At 53.1% G+C, this 22509-nt stretch overlaps 1 protein-coding gene across 3 annotated transcripts; it reads right to left on the bottom strand.

The window, feature by feature from the left end:
• Window positions 1–1874: 1874 nt before the first annotated feature.
• Fam78a (family with sequence similarity 78, member A) lies at window positions 1875–22164 on the bottom strand. 3 transcript variants are annotated; one of them, XM_087653776.1, is made up of 3 exons: window positions 22007–22164; window positions 17352–18376; window positions 4158–4792 (listed from the first exon to the last, which is right to left on the bottom strand). In XM_087653776.1, the coding sequence occupies exons 2-3, from the start codon at window positions 17672–17674 to the stop codon at window positions 4264–4266; spliced, it is 852 nt and encodes a 283-aa protein (XP_087509902.1). In that variant the 5' UTR covers window positions 17675–18376; window positions 22007–22164; the 3' UTR covers window positions 4158–4263.
• Between the last annotated feature and the right edge of the window lie 345 nt (window positions 22165–22509).

Consider the following 22509-nt stretch of genomic DNA (forward strand, 5'->3'; position numbering starts at 1 on the left):
GGAAGCCTGCAGCCCTCAGGTCTGCTTTTCTGTGGGCCATACATAACTAAGTACACAGACTTCTGGGAAGTGGGGGTGGGGGCCGGGGGGAGAAAGGCCTTTTCTGCCTGAAGACCCTGGATGGAGGCCATGCTGCAAGATAAGGGCTTCCTTAATAAAACCAACGTTTATTTGGCACCAAGTGTATACCCGTAGTCTTCTGCTCTACCTGACGGAGGCTGGCTCAGACCAGGAGTCAAATTTTGGCTCTACCTCTTGTAAGACATGAGGTCTGCCAGTTCTCAGCCCCCCACTCACAAACTGCTTCCTTGTCCATAAGATGGGGAAGCCCCACGGACCATCATGGCAAGGTCACTCTAGAATCGGAGCCTAATTTATTCATCCATGTTGGCCAGCAGGCAGTGCCTAAGAACTTCCTTTCCAAGAAAGCCTGGGTTCCATCCAAGTCCACACAAGTGACCTTGCACCAGGATTTCACCATCAGGACACAGAGTCATTCTAGCAACCTTGGGTCCCCCAACTTTCCACACAAACATTCCAAAGAGGAGGTAGTTTCTTTCTTTTTTTAAAATTTTACTTTATGTGTGTGAACACACTGTCACCGTGTTACTGTCTTCAGACACCAGAAGAGGGCATCAGATCCCATTACAGATGATTGTGAGCCACCATGTGGTTGCTGGGAATTGAACTCAGGACCTCTGGAAGAACAGCCTCTTACCCTCTGAGCCATCTCTCCAGCCCGAGGAGCGGTTTTCTTCTTGGTATAACAGACCCGCTTGGCCTCCTCCTCAGCTAGCAAGGGACAGGAGCATAGCCACGTGCTGGACTTGTCCTGTGTCTCTGCGTAGGGAAGAGTTACGGACCCATGGGTGACTTGATTAAGGACCTGATCTAAACAACTGTCACCCTTGATGTATATTTCTACTTACTCTAATAACAAAACAAACAAAAAACTAAATTGGGAGGCTGGGCGTGGGGGTGCACACCTTTAATCCTAGGATTAAAATCTCAGGAGGCAGAGACAGGTGGATCTGTGAACTTGAGACCAGTCTGGTTTACTAGCAGCCATTTCGAGTCCAATCAGGGGTATACAGTGATACCGTGTGCATGCATGTGCATGCGAGTGTGTGTGTGTGTGTGTGTGTGTGTGTGTGTGTGTGTGTGTGTGTGTGTAAGAGCTGGGGCTAGTCAGCTGAGTGCCTACTGCACAAGGAGAAGGACTAGAATGATTTCCCCAAACCCAGGTAAAGCCAGGCACAGTGGTGTAAGCCCCTGACCCCAGCGCTGGGTCACTCGGGCTCACTGGGCAGCCAGTCTAAACAATTGTGGCGTTCTAGGTTCATCAAGAGACACTCCCAGGGTTGGGGATTTAGCTCAGTGGTAGAGCACTTGCCTAGCAAGGGCAAGGCCCTGGGTTCGGTCCCCAGCTCCGGGAAAAAAGAAAAAAAAGAAAAAAAAAGAGACACTCCCTTAAAATAAAATAGAGAGAGAGTTCTGGAAGACATTGGCCTCTGGTCTCCATATGGAATGCATAGATATGTATACTCACACACACACACACACACACACACACACGCGCACACACACACACACACACGCACACGCACACGCGCACATGCACACATGCAAAAACTGTTCTTAAATCTTCCGTACCTTCTGGGACAGCAGTCAGGAATATTTCTATAATCCCACGGCCAGTCCCAACAGAGACAGGACCATGAGAAGGAGCAGGCGTACAGGCCGGCAGGCCAGAGTCCCTGTCTTCAGGCGTTTAGCACAGAAACCACAGCCACACAGCGCCTTCCCAAATGCACCCAGCCTGGCCAGCCATCGTGAGCCCGTGACCCCGCAAAAATGACCACCAAAGCCAATGGTGCTTTAAAATTAATTTTATTTCTCTTTATATCTTTGATTTCAATCTTTAAAAAAAAAAAGGTTCATCTGACATTGTCTTCAAGAGTCTCGCGTCTGCTGGTAAGTGCACGCATGGGTTTGTGTTCACAGTACTGTCCGTGACCAAGGACGGTTGGTGCTTATTGCTGGAAACAGTGAGTGTCCATGCCTGGGTGGGCATGGGTGTGAAGGAAAAGCCTGGGGTCTGTCGACAGTATGAGGCAACGGGCTGAGGGGAGCAGCCCCAGAGAAGCTGGGTGCTCTCTCGAAGATCCACACAGCCTCTCTGGGGTTCTCCCCAGCCCTGTCTTCTGCCAGGCAGGAGGGTAGTGAGGAAAGAGGAGCCAAGGAAGCCAGGGAGGCAAAGCCAGGCATGCAGTGGGGAAGGAGCTCAAGAAATGTGGGTTGGAGGGGGTCCCCATGTCCAGAGCAGTTCAGGCCACCCCTACTGGGATTCCTAATCCCTAAGCCCACAAAACCCTTCCAGACCACCCAGCCCAGGACAAAGACTTGCCTCCCAACCCTCACCAGGGCCTGTCTCTCTTCTTCAGGGCAATCCTGAACACACAGAAGGCCTTTCCAGTCAACAGCAGCCCTGATCTAGTGTGGGGCTGCGACCTCATGGCTCTCCCAGCTAAGGTGACAGCCTCCACCTAGAGAAAAGGAAGGCTCCAGAGACGTCAACCCTGACAAGCGGCTCTCCAGCAACTGTGCCATGGGCATGCTCTGCTCGGTGTATGCCAGGTGGCTGCAGCCTCCAGCTCTACTGGCTGAGAATGACCAGACATTAAGTAGCCCGGAAGGACAAGCATCTCGAGTGTAGAAACAGAGCTGGGATCTAGCTGTACCCTCCCACGCTGTCTCCAAGGTTCCCCTACAAATGGCTCAGCAGCAGCAAAAACATTTTTTTTCCTGTGATAACGGTTTTCTGTGCTTATTATTGGTTCGAATCCAGTGATGCATGCTTCAAGGAGTATCCCTCAAGCAGCTCAAAGCAGACATTTCTAGAAACCTTGATATCACTCAAGGCCCAGTTCTAGTGCTCCAGAAGGTAGACCCCAAAACTACGTACTATGTTGTCAAGCCAGTTTCACAATGGCCTGACACCGCTCAAGCATGGGAGACTCTCTAGCACTGGGCCTGGGTTTCCTTCTTCAGACAGAGACATTGAGTCAGCTGACTGCTCCCCAGACCTCCACACACCTCCCCAGAAGCACCTATGATGGGGAGGGGAGGAGCCCAAGCACCCTCCAGCGGGTACTTTGAGCCTATCTAAGCCCACCCCAGAGAGTCTGGGATCCGCTTCCCCTGAGAATGAGCCAGAAGCCCTAACATGGCTTCTTTACAGTGTGCTAGCGCATGGGCATCCCTGGGTGCTGGAACCCCAGATTCAAGTGTAACAGTGCTGGCCAGGACAAAAGGGCACACCTTCTTTACCCTGAGACAGCTGGCACTGTCCAGACTGAGTGGCAATGCCCCTACCTTAACCCTGCCAGGTATTTGGGACCAAGGTAAGTGGAAGAGAAAAAGCCACACCCCTTGGGGTGGGCTCTAGAGATAGCAAAAGTGAAAAAGTTCCCTAGCCCCAACCTAACACTTTGGGAACTCCCCGTTTCTTTACCCAGAATACCTCCACCAGGCGAGTTAAGGCTTCTGAAGAGAGAGGAGGGGTCAAGGATCTTTGCCCGGCTCAGCTTGCACCCCTGGTGGGTACTGGGGAGGGGTTCTACTGGGGTGGAGCTCTAGGCAGAGTCTGTGGTTTTGATTCCGCCCAAACGACAGAATAAAACAGCTGGTTTTACACCTGAGATCCAACTCTTGTCCCTCACCCAGACACCCCGGGAGAGGGGCAGGGGCTCCCGTGGGCCTCCCCTCTTTCCGGCTCTGACAGAAGAGGGCAGCGATCCGTGACCTTTCCGTTTCTTTCTCTCCTTTAAATCCAGCTTAAGGCAAAAGTTTGGCAAAGCGAGTCTACATAAGGCCGCATGGCAGAGGAGGAGGGCAGGGGGAGTTGGGAAGGGCAGGCTGGGTTCCCTGACAATCAGCCTTCTCCCCTGCCCCCCAATCCACAAAGAGGAGGGGAAAATAAAAAAGCTGTGTTTCAGAGAGTCGGCTGCAATGAACACTGAGGTTGTGAGGGGAGGAGAGGAGCCCTGGGGTTGGGGTGGGCGCCTGTTGTCCTACTGGCCCCCCTCCCTGCAGGGAAGCACGGGGATGAGCCAGGAGGCCAGCGGGTATTAGCACAGTGAGATCCGCCCCGGGGAGAAGGTAGAATGGTTGTATTTTTCTGAATGACCGGACAGGGCATCTGGGTTTCCTTCTGAGCAGTAATATTGTTACGTTGAGTCTCACCTCGCAGCGACCTGGCTGTTACCGGTGCTTGGGCGGGATCACCACCAGCGGTTGCCCGTACTTGGGCCTCCACATGAGGACCTGAGCGTCATTGGCATTGGGCTTGACCAGGGCGCTGGGCGGGATGGGCTCATTCTTGCTTAGGATTTTAGGTTGGTCTTGGGCAATGGGTTCCCGCAGCCTGGCCCGCTGGCCCAGGGGCCGGTTGGGATTCACCTCAATGCTAAGCTGCATACGCCAGTGCAGGGTTTGCAGAATGATCATATCATTGGTGGAGGTGTTGGTGGCCACCAGCCACGTGGTGAAGCTCTGGTCCCGGTAGATGTTGGTCAGTTTGGCCACGTTGCTCTCGCTGACGGGCACGGCCCACGTGACGCTGGGGTAAAAGTTATCGTTCATGCTGATGATGAACTTGGAGTCTCTCTTGGTGGGCCCCACAATTGTGCAGGTCTCCGTGGTATTACCGTACCAGGGATAGTTCACCCCGTCAGAGTCACTGATGGCCTCAATCTTTCCTTCCTGGAGATCGGGGAGCTCCCAGCTAGACCTAGGAGGCAAAGGAGGCCGGGTGAGATGCTTGGTCACTCAGTCAGGTTTTTCTGCATTCTTGTGATGGGTTAGGTACTGTCCTAGACCCTGGGGACAAGAGGTACTCAGTCTCCTTTGCTCAGGGGCTGACGTGGGACAGAGCAGACAATAAACAGGATACCCAATACCAGGTAAGATGAGTCCGGTCATAGCCTGCTTCAATAACCCAAGGGTTGGGTTGAACAGATGGCTGATTCCCTCTTTTTGGGATAGACATGCAGGCAAAACACCCATATACATAAAATACATACATAATTTTAAAAATTATATAATATATATATAAAATTTTTTAAAGACTCAGACTATTCTCAAGAGTACCATCCCAGGCCAGACCCCCCTGAAGGCCAGCACCCTCCATGAGAGCCACAGTCCTTAAACTCCTGGATGTCAGTTGGGACTTGGAGAAGCCCTATTTGTTTCTTGACAGGGACTTGGCCACTGAGTCTACAGTGATGACAAACACTGGCAAAGTTGGGCCTTCACAGACACCAGTGGGATAACCACATGAAGCCACACAGCTCTATGATCTTAGTCAGGGTGGAGGCCATGGCTTCGTAGAAGCTAGGAGCTCTACCAGACACCAAGCCTTGGAATACAGCCTGGGGTGGAGTGCAGCACCGTAGAACTTCCTCCTGCCACATCTGTCCTCGTGGGACGTGAGTGTGTTGGGCTGAGTGTGTCAGGTAGAAGGGATACACTCTACCTGCTGGGCCCATGGTGGCTGTCTAGCTTAGACATGGGATTCCCACAGGCCTTAGTCCCAGTTTCCTCAGTGGCATGAGAACCCAGGCAAGACCCTCCTCACCCTGGGACCCTCAGAACTATCATACTTGTCCCAGGGGGACTGCAAGAGCTGCACAGGAATTTGCCACTCCAAGGCACACACACAGCAAAGGCCTACCGCAGAGACTGCCATGGTTGGTAAGGAAACTCAGGAGAGGATCCATCAGTCTAGCTAAGTTACTACGGGGACACAGAGACAGGTCCCAAGCCCCCACGGCTGTTGGAAAATTCTTCTCAGGCTTCAGGGTCCCTCAGATGACAGACCCAGGGATTGTCACCCAGAAGGATCCCAGGTGGAACAAGACGAAGCAGGGAATGGGGCAGCGGCTCCTCAGATATAGCCGACGAGTGGGGTCTACTGCCCGTGAGCCCAACTGACCCACCTAGTTCCTGGTAAGGTCCAACACAGCACGGAGGCTCGCACATCTCCTGCCCCAGTCCTTTCCCTGCACACCCACTCATCCCACAGCTCTCCAGGAGCCCACACTCCTTTCAAAAGAGCATTCCTAGCCAGGCATCTGCTTGTAATCCCAGCCCCTGGGAGACGGAAGCAGAAAGATAAGGAGTTCAAAGGCATCCTCAGCTACAAGGCAAGTTCAAGGCTAGCCTGGGCTCCATGAAGCTTCTCTCGAAAATAACGAAAGTGCCTTTCTGTCTGTGGTGAGAATAACCAAGGGAAAGAGCCTCTGAGTGCAACGGCTGAGTGGATGTGGAAAACACAGTTCCCACACACAATGGAGGAGCCTCAAAGGAAAGGAGATTATGACGCACACTGCAGCACGGAGGAGCCCAGGGGCACTGTGCTAACTGAAAGAAGCCACCACAAAAAGGCAATTACTGTGGGGACAGCGCTTACACACAGTGCCCAAGGACAGAGAGCGGAGCCAGGGCTGCCACAGGCAGGAAAGGGGGATGCTGATTCATGGGCGGAGTTATAGTTCACATCTCAGAGTTCCAGAGAGGAATGGTGTGGTAGAGTGCCTAATGCCGCTGAACCGTGCACCCCAAGCGTGCGGCGCTCAGTCTGACTGCTGGGGTGTCAGCAGCACTGGAGACACAGGAGAATGGACAGGAGCAGAACTTGTGATTAAATGTTGGTGTTTGTGTGGTGTGTGTACACGTTTGTGTGGGGCAGCACATGTGTGCAGGAGTACACATGTGTGAACATGCACCCCCGTGAGAGGCCTGGGTTCTCTCCATGCTAGTCTGGCTGGCTTTGGGACTCCCCTGTCTCTCTCCCCCACAAACTGGAGTTACAAGCAGGCCCTCATACCCGGTCAGTTTTACCTTGCACCCTAGGGATCTGAACTCTGGTACTCGTGCCTGTGCGCATGGTACAAGCTGAGCCCCGTCCTCGGGCCCAGCCTCTGCTTTCTGTTCCTCCCACAGCTAAGTTCACAAAGTCATGAGTGACCAGTCAGAACCTGAGCACGTCTAGTTACAATGAGCCTGTCTCTCCATCGTGAGCAATCCTTGGGCCCAGTTCCACAGCAGGATACAGACCAGAGAGACTCTCAACTCTGCCATGAAGCCGCTTCTGTTTCCCTTCACTGGGTTCCGGCCCTTGCTTTAGGTTTAGGTGTTTGGTACTGTCCTCTCCTTGGAAGTCTTTTTAGTCTGTTGGTTTGCTGTGCTGTGCTGAGAAGGGGAACCCAGAGCCCTAGACAAACTCTAACCACTGAACAACACAACCCTGCCTGGAAAAAAGAAGACAGTTTTATTCCTTTTGGCATTTGGGTTGTGGTGGAGAGGGTGTTAGAAGATCTCATTCTGGGCTGGAGAGATGGCTCAGCGGTTAAGAGAACTGGTCGCTTTACTAAAGGTCCTGAGTTCAATTCCCGGCAACCCCATGGTGGCTCGCAACCATCTGTAATGAGATCCAATGCCCTCTTCTGCTGTGTCTGAAGACAGCGATGGTGTACTCACACACATTAAATAAATCATTTAAAGTGAAAAAAAACCTCACTTTATCCCAATCACTCCAGTAGCCTAGGCTGGCCTTAAACTTGAAGGAAATCCTCCTGCCTCAGCCTCCATCATGAGCAACCAAGCCCAGTAGAAAGGCATTTGAGAACAGTGGCTCGGCAGTTAAAGCCACTTACCCCAAAACCAAACAGCAGAGTTGCATCCCTGAGACCCACATAGAGAAAGGAAAGAAGCTACTTCTAAAAACTGGCCTCTGTCTGACTTCCACAAGCTCCTCATGGCACATGTGCCCTGCTGCCCCTCCAAAAATGTATAAATGTAAAAGACAACAGACCTGCAAAAAAAAAAAAAAAAAAAACCCACAGCCCCTTTGAACTTCCAAATCTCTGCAGGCCCAGATGGGGGCACTTAGCACTAGGGTTACCTTGCTCTGGGACCCTACCCCTGAACGACCGAGCCCCGCCAGTCACAGACAGGTGGCAGTCTCCATGAGCTGGCGTCCAGCAGTCTCGTGAGAGACGTTTCTCAGGAGCAAAGCAGAGCCAACTCACTGCCTTGCCTCAGGATTGGGAGCCTGGTGCCCCACACCTGTAAGCCCAGCACCTGGGAGGCAGAAGCAGGCGGGTCTCAGTGAGTTGGGAGCCAGCAAGTTGCAGGCTGGCCAGAGAGATACAGAGAAAGCCTGTCTCAAAAAACCATATCCATTGAGCAAACACTCTTTAGGATCTAGAGGTCTAAAGGCAGGCCACACAATAAAATAAGAAAGACAGGGTCGGGGCTGGGGATTTAGCTCAGTGGTAGAGCGCTTACCTAGGAAGCGCAAGGCCCTGGGTTCGGTCCCCAGCTCCGAAAAAAAGAACCAAAAAAAAAAAAAAAAAAAAAGAAAGACAGGGTCTCGAATACACCAAGATGGCTTCAAACTCTATAGAGCTGAAGCTGGCCTTGAACTCTTTTTTGTTTTGTCTTGTATTGGATTTCTGGTTTGTTTGTTTATTTGTTTGTTTGTTTGTTTTTCAGACAGGGTTTCTCAGTATAGCCCTCGCTGTCCTGGAACTTGTTCTATTAGACCAGGCTGGCCTCTCAAACTCAGAGCTTTCCCACCCAAGTGCTAGCATTAGAGGACTTTCATACTGCACACACTTCCACATGTGACAAGATCATCATGACAAAGTGGCCTCTGTAGGGTGCACTTTGCTCTGGAAGGGTGAACTCAGACCTGAGTCTTGACACTCAGACTTCTTGACCGGTATGGGATGAGACACCAAGGCCTGAAGTCGGGGCTCTCAGGAAGGCAGAGGCAAGAGGACCAAGAGTTCAAGATCAGAACGCTGGACTTAACGAAACCCTCTAACAAACAAAACCAAACGAAATGAAACCCAAGACACCCAGACCTTGAGACCTTGCGAAGAATGACAGCACAGGGATATTCCAACACTGAGAACTTGGATGTGGTGACAGCTACAGGGACCTCCTCAGTCACGTCTGTGAAGATGTACACAAGTCACCTGCTTCCCTGCCCACCTGCCATGCTTCTGTCCTTGTCCTTTGGGGTGTGAGATGTCAGAGGAGCCGGCAAGCCCAGACTTGGACCTAAGCATGCTTTCAGAGCCCCTAGCGTCACGTCTGAGATGGTGTCCCTAGATCCTCTAGACATCCCTAATCCTGCAGCGAACAACATGGTCACCAACTCATCATGTCTGCAGATCTGCCTCAGAGCCAAGAAAGGGAGGACCAGAGCTGTGCCCTGGCAGAGAATCCACTGCCCTGTCTAGCCTCCCAGATTCTAACCCGTTCTCTCAGAAGTCCCTCAGATTCTTTAAAAACACAAATTTGGTCTCATCACTCAGGTCCTGTTAGCTTTGTCATAGCAAGTCACCTGTGCATAAGTCTGCTGCCCACCTAATTCTCAGTTCCCCACCGAGGCCCTGCCCCCCACCCCCACCCCAGGGCCCTCTCAGTGTCCTCCTGCTCTTGCGCTGATGGGGAAAGGGGGAAGATGCTAAGCTCTGGCCACAAACCCAGGCAAACGGCTCTTTACACGGGCCGGGTGCCCTTGGCCAGTGTTCAGTACCATTAGGACGTTGTAACTGTCTCTTGGCACATACTCCAGGGCAATTAAATGGCTGTTTGTGGGCAGTCTTCCCCCAGATGAACCACAAGGGCCAAGAGGACAGAGCCACACCTGCCTTGAACCTTCCCACATATACACATCACAGCTCTTGACCTAGACTTGGGACCCATTAAAGTTTGTAGCCTGGCTCCTGTGCCCTCAGCAGGATGCTGGGTCACTAACTCCCCAGAGTTCACCCTGCACAGCTGCAGGTGGAACGGGCACTTTCAGGACCCACTGTCACCAAAGCACAAAGCTATCCCCCACACACTCAGGTACACCTAGACACATCTACAAAGGTACACCTGAGTGCGTGCAAATTCACACACGTCTACGCCCGTCATGCCTGTACACATGCAGACACACATAAGCACACACACATGCACGTGTACAAATGCGTGTGTGCACACACGTGTGCACACAGACATACATGAATATACATCTGTGTGCTTACAAAAACACACATGCACACCCACACATAGGGGCTCTGATCAGTATGTATGACTGAGGGTGAAGGGGGTTCAGAAAGACTTGCAGTTGGAGCTGGAGGTGGTCAAGAAGGGCCACCATGCTACAGAAGAGGGTCACCCTAATTCAAAGACTTCAGACAAGTCAGCAGCCAGAAGCCCGCCCAGTATAGACGCCTTCAAGGTCTTGGAGACATACACAGCTTGCCATCTCCATAGCTCTGAACTTCTCCATGCAATAATCTTCTCTTATTTATCCAGAAAAGAAACGCACTAGGAAGGGTTCTAGACTTTTCTCACACATTACAGAGTAGCAGCTGTCAGTGGGGGCCTGGCTTTACACGCAGCCCGCGCAGCCCACGCAACCCATGCAGGGCCGTGGGCCCCATTTCTCTCCTGTTCATTCTCAGGGTCCTCCCTGAGTTGTATCCCAACTCCTCAGTGCTGGCTTCTGCAGCCAGGGGACACAGCCAATCACAGGGCCAAGTGCTCAAGCCCCAAGCAGCATAGATTTGCCTTCACTTTGCTCTTGTCTGAGTGTCTCCTCTATTTTCTATTCGTTTAATGTTTTCCTTTAAAATTATTCATTTAAAAAAATGCAACTGGGGGCTGGGGATTTAGCTCAGTGGTAGAGCGCTTACCTAGGAAGCGCAAGGCCCTGGGTTCGGTCCCCAGCTCCGAAAAAAAGAACCAAAAAAAAAAAAAATGCAACTGGAGTATCTGGAGGTAGTACTCGGGAGGCAGAGGGAGGCAGAGGCAGGCGATCTCTGAGTTCAAGGCTGGTAGAGTTCCAGGACCACCAGGGCTGCATAAAGAAACATTGTCTCGGGCTGGAGAGCTGGCTCAGCGGTTAAGATCACTGGCTGCTCTTCCAGAGGTCCTGAGTTCAAATCCCAGCGACCACATGGTGGCTCACAACCATCTGTAATGAGATCCGATGCCCTCTTCTGGTGTGTCTGAAGAGAGCAACAGTGTACTTATATATAATAAACAAAATAAATCTTTAAAAAAAAAAAAGAAAAAGAAACATTGTCTCAAAACAGAAAAAAAAAAAAAAAAAGCAACTGGGACCAGACCCAGTAGCTCACACCTTTAATCTCTGGACTCAGGAGCCAGAGGCAGGTAGAAGCAAATAAATAAATCATCTCCAAGACACACTTCTTCAAGGGAAGGCTGGCCACACCAGGGGCACAAAGCTAGCTCTAGATAGGCTTTCTGTATGCATTAAATATCTTGCTTTAATGTGAAATTTGGGAGCTGCAAGGTAAGTGAGTAAAGGCATTGGTCGCTCAGGCCTGCTGATGTGAGTTCAATATTCAGAACCCACCGAAAGGTGGAAGGGCCAAAGTCACGCCCTAAAATTGAACCCTGACCTCCACACACGTGTGGTAGCATGCACCATGCACACACATGCACCACGCATACACATGCATAATAATAATAGATCGTATTTTAGTGAATTTAAAATGAAATTTAGCTTGGAGCCTACATGATGTCACCACCACCCCCATCACGCCCCCCTCCCCCTTGATGCATGACATTTTAAGGGCACGTTTGAGACAGATACTGAGGCTCTGTCCTACATCTGCCCAGCACTTATGGCTGTCCTGCCAACCCTGGTCCTACACTCTTCCTAGACAGCTTGGGAAGTTAGGGGTTAGTTCACCTGCTCGCTGTACAGTGTTATAGGAAGTGAGGCCCGGAGGCTCCCTAAGATGCCCCAAGGGCTGGGCCCTTCAGAGCTTTATCACCAGCTCCTTCCTTCATGGCACCCAGCACCTGCCCACAGCTCAAACAAGGGATGTATGGGGATGGATGCTGTGTCTTCCCACAGGCCAACTTCTAGAGCCTTCCTCCAGTGCACCCCTCCTCCAGACCCTAGTTCCAGCCCCGGCCTGAGGAGGAGGAGGGACTCAGACCAGTGCCTGCTTAATTTTGGCTTCTAGGCCCTATGCTACCATTGGAACTGCCCAGCTCACTGCCCCCTCAAAGGTAATTGAATAAACTCTCCGTCCTTTAAAGTTTCTATTAGTTTCTAGTAATAGAAGATGTTCTCTTTTTAACAAAAACTTTAGAAAAGTAATAAAGTGAGCAGTGGTAGTACACTCCTTTAACTCCAACCCTCAGGAGGCAGAGGAATCTCTGAGTTTGAGGATAGCCTGAGCTATAGAGAGAGTTCCAGGATAGCCAGGGCTACATGGAGAAACCCCGTCTTGAAAAGAAAAATGAATAAAGTAAAAGCCAAGTTATGGCATCTGCCCTCGTGAAGGTCGCTCACGGCATCACACTTGAGTAAACATCCTTCCAGAGGTTTCTGCCGTTTACACAGTATGTGAAAGTGTTTAGCACTTTCTTCACCATAAACCTTCCCTATTGGATTCTTCCCTGCCTTCTGAGCTTTTGTGGTGCTGGGGAGGGAACCCAAGGCCTCTCACATGCAAGGCAGAGCCACCGAGCCGGACACTAAGCTCACCTTCCAATGTGACACTACTGTTCCCATGGAAACCCGGTTGTTTGTAACAGCAGGACTCTGCACAGTGGGCAGATCGTAATTCTCTTTCCCAAATGCAAGATGCCTGGGTTCTGCACAAGTCCCTGCTCCTACCACAGACCTAGGAGAAGATCTCACGGAGCAGCACCGGCTTCTTTCTTCATATGTATGTAGTTCACTTATTCATTCGTTACCTGTGGTGTCTCTAGAAGCCAGGCTCAGACTGGGGTACAGCATTCTGAAAGTCAGACCCTAAAATCACACGCCCTGGACAGAAGGGTACAGAGACAGACAGACAGGCAGACAGGCAGGCAGGCAGGCAGGCAGGCTCACAGGATAATGGGTGGCGGATAGCAGCTGCCATGACTACTCCCGGAAACAACAGGCCCTGCAGCTCTCTCAGTCACACAGGGCCTGATCTGCAGCAGAGGGTCCTAGCATTTTCCAAACATCTCCCTGATACCCCAGGCCACTTGCTCCCCACTCTCCCAGGGTAGCTTCAAGCAGAGCCATCACTTGCTCCCAGATAGCCCAAGGGGAGCTCTCCCAGGCTGGGCCACCCCCACCACTTCCCCCCCCCACCCTGAAGTTCGGAAGCAAGGACTTCCCTCTCCCCCTCACCCCGCCCTGGCCTCCGCCATTCCCCAGCAGATGGGGGAAGCCGCCTTCCGCCCCAAGACAGGAAGTATAGTCTTCAATTGTTCTGCGAGGCCTCAGGCCCTGGCTCCGGGAAGAGGCCAGCCTGGACATTCCTCCTGGGGCCATCCCCCAGATCTCAGGTGCTGAGCAAACATCCTTGGGTAAGCGGCTTCTGGATTTAGTCTGCATTCCTATCCTCAAATTAGGGCCTCTAAGGTCCTGGGATGCACCCCAGAGATAGCAGGGAGAAAGATAACCAGAGTTCCCATGTTTCCACATGGGTCTATCCAAGCTGTGACAGCACATGTGTGGGTCAGGAAAACCCACAAGGCCTCGGGCCAAGGCTGTCCTGCTAGGCAAAGGAACCCAGAGAGAACACAGGGTGTAACAATATTTGGTCGCACAGTATAGAACAATAACCCCCAAACCCAGGATTTGTAATCATGGTATCTGGGAGATGGAACACGGAGCATTCCAGGGCGCTGGCTCCATGCCAAGCACTCTACCTCACTCATCCCACGGAGCCAAGCAAGCAGGGAGGTGGGAGCATCCCCCTTTCACAGATGGGAACTACAAGGTCTGAACAGCTCTCCTCCCGTCCCCTGAGTATCTTCCTGAGCTGCACTGCTCCTGATCTTGGCCTTGGCCGTGGGCCAGGTTCCCGGAGAGTTCCAAAGAAGGGCAAACTGGGGAGAACTTGCACCGTGTCTCCCACACAGGCAAGGAACTGTAACTTGTCACTTAGAAGGCTCTATCCCAGCTGACAGGTGGCAGTTGAGGAATTGCGGGGGACAGCTGAGGAGGCAGGTGTCTCCAACAGTTTGGAGTGGGGGGGTTGGCATTGAAAGTACTGTGGGTTGGACCCAACGCCATATAGAGTGCTCGCATGCGGGCACAAGAGAGCCGCCATCTTCCAGCAGTTCCCGCACGGTCCGGCCGAGACTGAGGCGGCGGCTTTGGGAATTCAGTGTTCCATCGCAAATAATTCCAAGTCCAGAATGCCACCCAACAAACTCCTCCTCGCTTAGGGATTAACTTCGAGCGAGGATAATGCAGGGGTGGGGGTGGGGTGTGGATATTATGGATTTCAGCTAAGTAGTCAGAATTAATATTTTTAGTATAAGCCCATTTGTAAAGAATACAAGTCCTAATCCAGCCTAGGCCACCTGGCTGTCCCCTCCTCAGGTCACTGATGCCTGGGGCCCAGAGTTCATTTCAGAGACCCAAACAATCTGTGTTTGAGTCTACCAGCAATTTCACATCCCGCCAAAGGGGCTATTGTGGTTGTTACAAGTTGGGGGAGGTAAAGTCAAGCATGCTCTGTAATGCCCCACCCCCAGCCACCAATAAGTATCTGCTGGGGCCCCGGCACGGGGACGAGTTCCCACTCACTCGGATTTAAGAAGTTCATACAGGAAGGTGCAGTTTTTGTTTTGTTTTGGGAGCCACAGTCTCGTGACGAAACCCTGGCTGGCCTATTCACTATGTAGACCAGGCTGGCCCTCACGTCGGAGAGATCCACCTGCCTCTGCTTGCCGAGTGCTGGGATTAAAGGTCTGTCCCATCATGCCCAGCCTGGAGGGTTCCTTTAATAGCCCCATCTAAATGTTTCTGTTTGTGACCACGAGGGAGCTATGAAGGGCAGAGTCCCGGATTCCTGCAAACACCCAGTGTCTCCGTGGGAAGGGAGGGGTGCAGGCACCTGAAGTGGGTCACAGGGACAGTACTACTCAGCAAGTCCAAGTTCCAGACTGCGTTTCCTCCAAAGGATTGGTCACCTGCCTCTGTTCCTGCAGTGCAGCTGGCCCTGCCTGACCTGGGACTTCAGAGCCCGGGTACCCTAAAAGAGTGAGCAGAATCAGGCACTGACAGAGGACAAAGGAAATGACCTTGGCCACTTACCCATCTCTATGTGATGCTATTTTTACAGTTTTAAAGGTTAAGAGTGTAGCACCTGGGCTGGGGAGAAAACACATCACTGGGGGTAGCTTGCTGCCCCTCTTTTCTAATCCAGTGGTTTCAGGAAAGAGCGTTAGCTTCATAAATACCATTGCTTGCTTCCAGCTGACAGACTTAAAACTGAAATCACTTGAAAGGTTGACAGCCACCTGCTTGTAGGACTCATGGGAACTCGGCCTAGTGCTGACTGTGGGGGCAAAGGTTGCCTGAGTAACTCCCTCAATAAACTATGTAGAAGGAACTTTGACTAGCCCCAGTTTACAGATGAGTCAACCGAGGCTCACTCAGAGTGGCTAAGACACATGCCTAGGGTCAGACCCTGGAGAGAGTCTAAGGTACACAAGGTTCATCTAACTAGGAACCCAGATGGGTAATAGTGGAGGGAAGTCACTCCAGGCTCTTGATACCCTGGGGGCTGCTAAAAGACATCCAATTCACCCTAAGGAAAGCCCACATTTCTCAACTGTCTGGACGGTTTGCAAAGCCAGGAAGAGATGTGAGGAGAATCTGGCTGAAGGCTGCTTGTGACCTCCCTGCATACCTGGGTCTTGCTACCCATCTTAGGATAGCTGTGAATCCACAGGCTTACAACAGGAATGGCTAGGGCTGGAGAGATGGCTCAGTGGTTAAGAGCACTGACTGCTCTTCCAGAGGTCCTGAGTTCAAATCCCAGTAACCACATGGTGGTTTACAACCATCTGGGATCCAATGTCCTCTTCTGGTGTGTCTGAAGACAGCAAAAGTGTACTCATATATAATAAGTAAGTCTTTAAAAAAGAAAGGAAGAAAGAAAGAAAGAAAGAAAGAAAGAAAGAAAGAAAGAGAAACAGCTAAAAGGCAGTGGTGGAACTGAAGAGAGCCCAATGGCCCTGTGTGCCCCAATGGTTTTAGGCCATCAGGGTAACAACCTACTTTTTTTTCCCCTTTTTTTCTTTTTCAGAGCTGGGGACCGAACCCAGGGCCTTGCACTTGCTAGGCAAGTGCTCTACCACTGAGCTACATCCCCAACCCCACAACCTACTTTTAAGTTTTACTCCATCTTCCTGTTTCCTGCCGAGTTTAAGCATCCGCTAAGTGGAGAAGGCACATCTGTTGATGTGTGTCCAGCCACTCTCAGCCCTATGGATACTCTTCAAACATAAGCTCCAACTCTCCAGGAGACCCCTCTCTCCCCCACTTGCAAAGCTGAGAAGAGAGACCACATAGAGTGGGCGCCAAAGACTGCAAGACAGTGTCCATGAGCCACCACAGGGGTCAAGCCAGGGACTGTGTGTATGTGTGTATGTGTGTGTGTCCCCCACACTCCCACCAAACTCTGGGTCTCAGTAGTTGCTTTAACCACTGTCTCAGTGAGCATGATACCATGGGGGGAGGGATAGCCTTCTTTGGGCCCAGAGAGCCTGCAGAAGAAGACCCAAGGGCTCCAGGGTCCCATGGAAATCTATCTCATTCCAGGAAACCGAATCACAGAGATGAAACCAGTGTGCTCCTCTAACTGCTCCTAGTCAGGGCCCCATTGGAGGGATACTGGATGCTGACCCTTGACCTGAGACAAAGCTGCACGCTGCAAAGCAAACTGGGTTTCTGAAGTCCCTTTCAAACACACACTGCCACCAGCCACCACCACTGACAATGGCAAAGCTGGCCTTTGCCATCTTTTCTGTGCATCTGAACACACACACACACACACACACACACACACACACACACACACACACACACCAGACACAAGTTCGGGCCTCATGGCAAAGTCCTGTGCAAAAGAGTCTGGAAACTGGTTCAGAGGCTTCCAACCACTCCTGTCTGCCTCATAGGTTCATGGAGGCCTGAGCCTACGGGTAGAGTGGTGATTTCTCTGGTGATCCCAGATGGCCTTAACACTTGCTTTACCAAAGGGGCAAGGTTCCTGTTTTCTCAGCATCTTGCCAGGAAGAACAGAACAATCCTGGGCACCAGGGACAATGGCAGGGCAGGTCTATCTAAGCCAGGACCCTAATCGACAAGTATAGACTCCCTAGAATTGCCTGACCCAAGAAGACTTGGCGACAACTCCACCCCTGCCTAGAGACCCCTGTGTCCCAGCAGCCCTGCTCCAGCCTAACCCAGCCTCCAAGCCCCCCAGCCTGTCCCCTTGAGTACTCACATGCCCTGCTCCCCATACTGGTTGTAAAACTCCATATGGCTGCATGCCTGAATCCAGCCAACGATCCAGGTTTCCTTCTTGGGTATGGGCGGCATGACCACTTGGGCTGAGGCCCGGAAGTGGGGTGTCCGGTAGCGCAGTACCACGCTGGAGGACTCGTCAATGCTGGTGGGGATGGGGTCGATGGAGGCTTTCACATCAATCACGGTAATCCCTTCCCGGAAGACTCTGGCTTTGCCTCCGATGCTCTGAATACAGCCCATGGCACACAGGACCGCTCTAATCTCCAGGGAAGGCCAGCAGTCCCAAAAATAACAGGGCATTGAAAGGATGGAGGTTGCAGGACCCAGTGCAGAGTGCGCAATCTAATCTCAAAACTCAAAAGCGATATCCATAGGCTAGAAAACTTAAGGAGAGGAGGGGGCTTGCATAGCACTACAGGGCCTTGTTATAAATACGGATTCTGCTGCATCTCAAGAGCCCTGGGCTCCCTCTTCTAGCAGTGGGCAAGAGCCACCGATATTCTTTGGGTTTAAAAAAAGAAAAGTTTGGAGTTTAATGGATAAGCATGTTGTTCTGACATCCAGCGCTGCGTCCTCACACTTGGGGATGGCAGCTCGGACACTCTCCTTGAAGTCTTCTGAGGAAGCAGACGGGCTCTGGCAGGCACATAAATAAGGAAGGCTCGGTCCCCGCGCGGTCGCGCCACCCTCGCTGCAGAACGCCGACTTCCTGCCCTTCTGCCTTCCGCACCGGCTCCCTGGGACACACGCGCCCGCCCGGCGGGGCCCAATCAATTGCAGCGTGAGCTCCCGTTCAAGCGGCAGAGGTCCCGCGTCCTGTGAGGCCCGCACCCACCCGCGGTTCCAAAAGGTGCGCTCCGGGCTAGGTGCTCGCCGGGTCCCCTCCGGCGCCCACTCGCGCGCTCCTCTGCTACTGTCGCTGTAGCCGCCGACTGCCGCGTAGGGCTCCGGGGCTGCGCTCTGGTGTCCGCCGCCGCCTGCTTCGCCTCGGCCGCCGAGGACCTGCAGAGAGGTGGGAGGCACAGGGCGTCAAAGTTGAGCCGAACTTTACTGCGGGGGACTCGAGGGCGCGGCGATGCGTGTGTGCCGGGCGCGGGCTGCGGAGCTGACGGCGCAGCTCTGGGCGGTCTCCCCGGAGGTGGCGCCCCCCTCCGCCCGCCCCGTCAGTGGCCGCCGCACGACTGCGCGCACCAGCGAATAATCGCCTCCCGTGACATCTCCGCTGACACCGGTCCAGCCCGGGGGCGGGGTGAGGGGTCGGCCAGACTGCCACCGCAGTGGGTCACTAGGACCTCCCGGTTCGGATGCTGCGCTTCAGCACCACGCCACCAACGTGGAACGCCCCTTCTCTCTCGGGTGTCTCGGTCCCCGGGGCCGCAGTGCCATCCCCAGGCAGGTCCTTTATGGCGTGCTGCCCTTCGCCAGCAGAGGTGGCTCGACACCAAGAGGGCGTGTTGCCCCCCACTCCGCCCCGCCCTCTGCCTCGGTTTCCCCTAAACAATCTCGAGCCGCAGCATAGTCAAGCGCGTCCGGGGCGCGCGCCTCCGCCGAGGAACTTTAGCAGTCAGGTCCCCACCCAGGGGACGTCGCGAACTCACCTGCCCCTAGGGCCGCTCCAGGTGCCTGGGTCACCGCCCTCCGGTCTCCCCTAACCTCTCTGCCCGTACGTTCTCGAGGCGCCCCCTCCCTGGGCTGTATCCCTTGGCGCTTGTCTACTAGGGTCTGGGGATGGCGTGGGCGCCTCGGCTCCCCAAGTCTCTCCTGGCTCCGGGCTGCTGTGGGGATGGCCGGGGGCGGAGGGCTGAGGCTCGGGGCTCTCTCGCCCCCACCCCGAGCGCCTCCTTATTTTACGATCATTATGAGTGTGCTGTCACCGCTCTGCCCCGCCGTCGCGCCGCAGCCGCCTGGCGCGCCCCGTGCCGCCTCGCTCTGCTGCAGCATCGGAAAGGCAACCAGGTCAAACTTTGCAGAAACTCGGCCCCTGCGCCGGCCTGGCCCCTGTGTTCGTCTGCAGCCGCGCGACAACGCGCACCGGCGCACGCAGGACCGGCGCTCGCCGGTGCGCCCCGCGGGATGCAGGTCCGCAGGCGGCGGCCGGCAGGCGGGCAGGCGCCGCCTCCTCCTCCAGCCCTCCGGGCTCTCCACCCTAGCTCCGGCACTCAGCTCACCCTCCCCCCTGGTTAGCCCTCTCTCTTTCCCAGTCTCTGCAGCTGCTGGGGGAGTTGAGCCTCTTCTTGCATAAACGACATTTCCTTTTTTTCTAACCCTAGGAATTCTGGGTAGTGTAGTTCTGTGTCTTTCTCGGGTCCTGGGGTTGGGGGTGTTCCTACTGCCCTTTGACTTCTGGATGCCAGCAGCTTTCCAGTTCAGGAGACTTGGGGCCTCCTGGGAATTCTAGCTGCCGGAGTTGGTGGTTAGGTGGAAAGTGTGGAGGTTTTGGGAGTTTCCAAGACTTGGGAAGGTTTGGAGGGTGGGAAAAGTCGGTGTCGCCGAACCCCTAAGCCCATGTTGATCATTTGTATGTGCAGTATGGTCAGAGGATGGTCAGCTAGTTGGTCCTAAGTGTGTAAGAAGTTTACATTCATCAGACACTGAGTCAAAAAGCTCTTTATGTCTCGCAGAGGAAAAAAGTACCCAGAGAGGAAGACTGAAAAGACCTGCACCCACCACCCAACCTGGCAGGTGTCCCTGCTGAGACCATCTGGTGGTCTCAGCTGAGCTTCTAAGGAGTGGGAGAGCTAGAACCTAAGTAACCTCAGGCCTTAGCTCCACCCCACCCCTACCGTGCAGTTACCTTCTAGATAAAGGACAGTTTGTGACATCAGAAAAACCTGCCAGTCACACTAAGGGCACACCCCACCACAGCTCCTTAACTCTGACTTTCAGAGCTGTGCACAGTAGGCACAGGGTAAGTGTCTGCAGTCAGACCCAAAGCTGGAATCCACTGAGCTCCTGAGAGGGCAGAAACTGGAGAGGACATTTCTGCCACATCGGGAGGGTCTCAGCCACAGCAGGAAATGACCAGTTAAAGTGGCTGCTTCTCTTCCCAGCCACATTCTCAACCTGACCATTGTCACTGTCCCCTGGGCATAGCGAGTAGGGCAATATCCTTTCCCAACCAACTTTCGAGTGATGAGTATATCCAGGCCTGCCTGATTTAAGACCGCAGCAGTGTATGGTCCCCTAAGAGCCTCAAAGTTGGCAGTCTTTCCTGAGTGGCCAAAGTGCTTCCATGAAAACTCAGATGTTCTCTCAGAAACAAGACACACCAAGTTCCAGGCTGCTCCGGGTGTCTGTGTGTGGCCATGTATTTCTTATGGAAAAGAGGCCACAGGCTACACTGCCCAACTACATGGGGATGCCTCCAGAGGTGGTTTCTTGGGGGAGGGGGTTCCCCTGAAGCTCCTCAGAAGCGATAGTACTTCATAGGTCATAGCCCATGAGCTTGCGATGGTGACAGAGCGCCACAGAACCAATTCACTGTGTGAAACACCAGCCGCATCTTTTTTTTTTCTTTTTTTTTTTTTCGGAGCTGGGGACCGAACCCAGGGCCTTGAGCTTGCTAGGTAAGTGCTCTACCACTGAGCTAAATCCCCAACCCTGCCAGCCGCATCTTTATCATTCGCTTTGAACTGGGCAAGTGGACAACAGAACACCAGAGACCATGAGAGTGAAATTTGGGTCCCGGTCTCACTCTTAACTGCCCTCCGGGAACCACACTCTTGTCTGCTAAGACTGATTCCTCTGAACTAAGATGGCCTGGCTACCAGAGCAGGTCCACAGGTAAGGGTTTGTGCAGCAGAATGGGACCTCCCTTCGCTGCCTCCCTCATCTCATCATCCCCTGTGAAGAACCTCACCTTGACCTGCAGGGGATTGGCCTAGGGTTAGGAGTTGCAGGACTATACCTGAAGTGGCTCCTGCAGGGGCGGCCAGAACCGAGTGTCTGAATGGATAGAGCTCACTTGTAAAATCGTGCAACCCAGCTCCTGATCTGCCTGCTTGCACACTCCTGGGTCTCACTGACTCTTCCACCTCCCCACACAGCCTGAACTCGAATGGCATTGCCCGAAGCTTTGTGTCAGCCTCTTCATACGTGGAGGGTCAGGATGTGCCCATGGGAATGTAAGACGCCACTGTCTACGGAGCAGAACAGAGGGACATCTGTTAGAGAAATGTTCTCCACCGTTGAACTCACACCGTCCCCTTCCCTTCTCCTTTGCCATAACCTAGGTCAGGACTGCACAGCCCTGGTACCTTGGACTAGAGAGATCATGACTACTCAAAGCCATACAAGTCAGAGGCAAAAAAAATAGCACGCAGCCCTGAACAAGCCCTGAGAGGCCCATGACAAGGCCCCAGCACAGCATCTCCCTGGTGAGCAGACTGAGGTGGGGCTTCTGCACACATTATTTTCACAGTCTTGGCAATAGCCCCTAAGCTAGACCTTTTCATCTCACTGCACAGATGACACAGGTGCCTGGTGTGTTTGGGGACTGGGGTAGAAGGGTGACAGTTGAACCCTGAGTGAGTAGATGGAGTGAGCTATCTGACCAGCAGTCCCTGTGTAGGGTCATGTTCAGTGACTGCCACAGATAGTAGTCACAAGGCTCACTAAGTATTGTAAACCAACCTGCATTTAGGGCCACAGCAGACTTGCCAAGAGCTCACTACCTCCAAAAGCAAGGTCCTCATGTGTCCAGAAAGACATTTTTAGAGAGAGGAAGTCCTCAAACTATGGAGGGAAGTCTGAAGAACTGGGATTCTGTTGCCCCTGAGAAGCAGAACTCTCGCCCCAACTGTTTAGAACCAGACAGAAAGCCAATGGGGAAGTTTGGAATGGCCACAAAGGACAGGTGGGTGGAGCCAAAATCCCTAGCCAGTCTGCTGGAGGGGTTTGCAGCAGAAAGATAGGCACGGATCTGGGTAAGGCTGGATTAGCCCAAAGGTAGACAGGCTAGACCTCAAGTCCCCTGGCCCCAGCTCAGTGATATGACTCTCCATGGAGGGACAGTAGCCAGGCATAGGGGACAGCAGGGAGGCAGAGACAAGTGCATACAACCCACTGTCTGATCTGTCTGTGAACCTATTACACTCTCTCGGCCAAATGCTCCAAACCACGTTCTCCCAGAGGCA

Source organism: Rattus norvegicus, chromosome 3, assembly GCF_021556685.1.
Source record: "Rattus norvegicus strain SHRSP/BbbUtx chromosome 3, alternate assembly SHRSP_T2T, whole genome shotgun sequence".
In the NCBI taxonomy this organism is placed as follows: domain Eukaryota; kingdom Metazoa; phylum Chordata; class Mammalia; order Rodentia; family Muridae; genus Rattus; species Rattus norvegicus.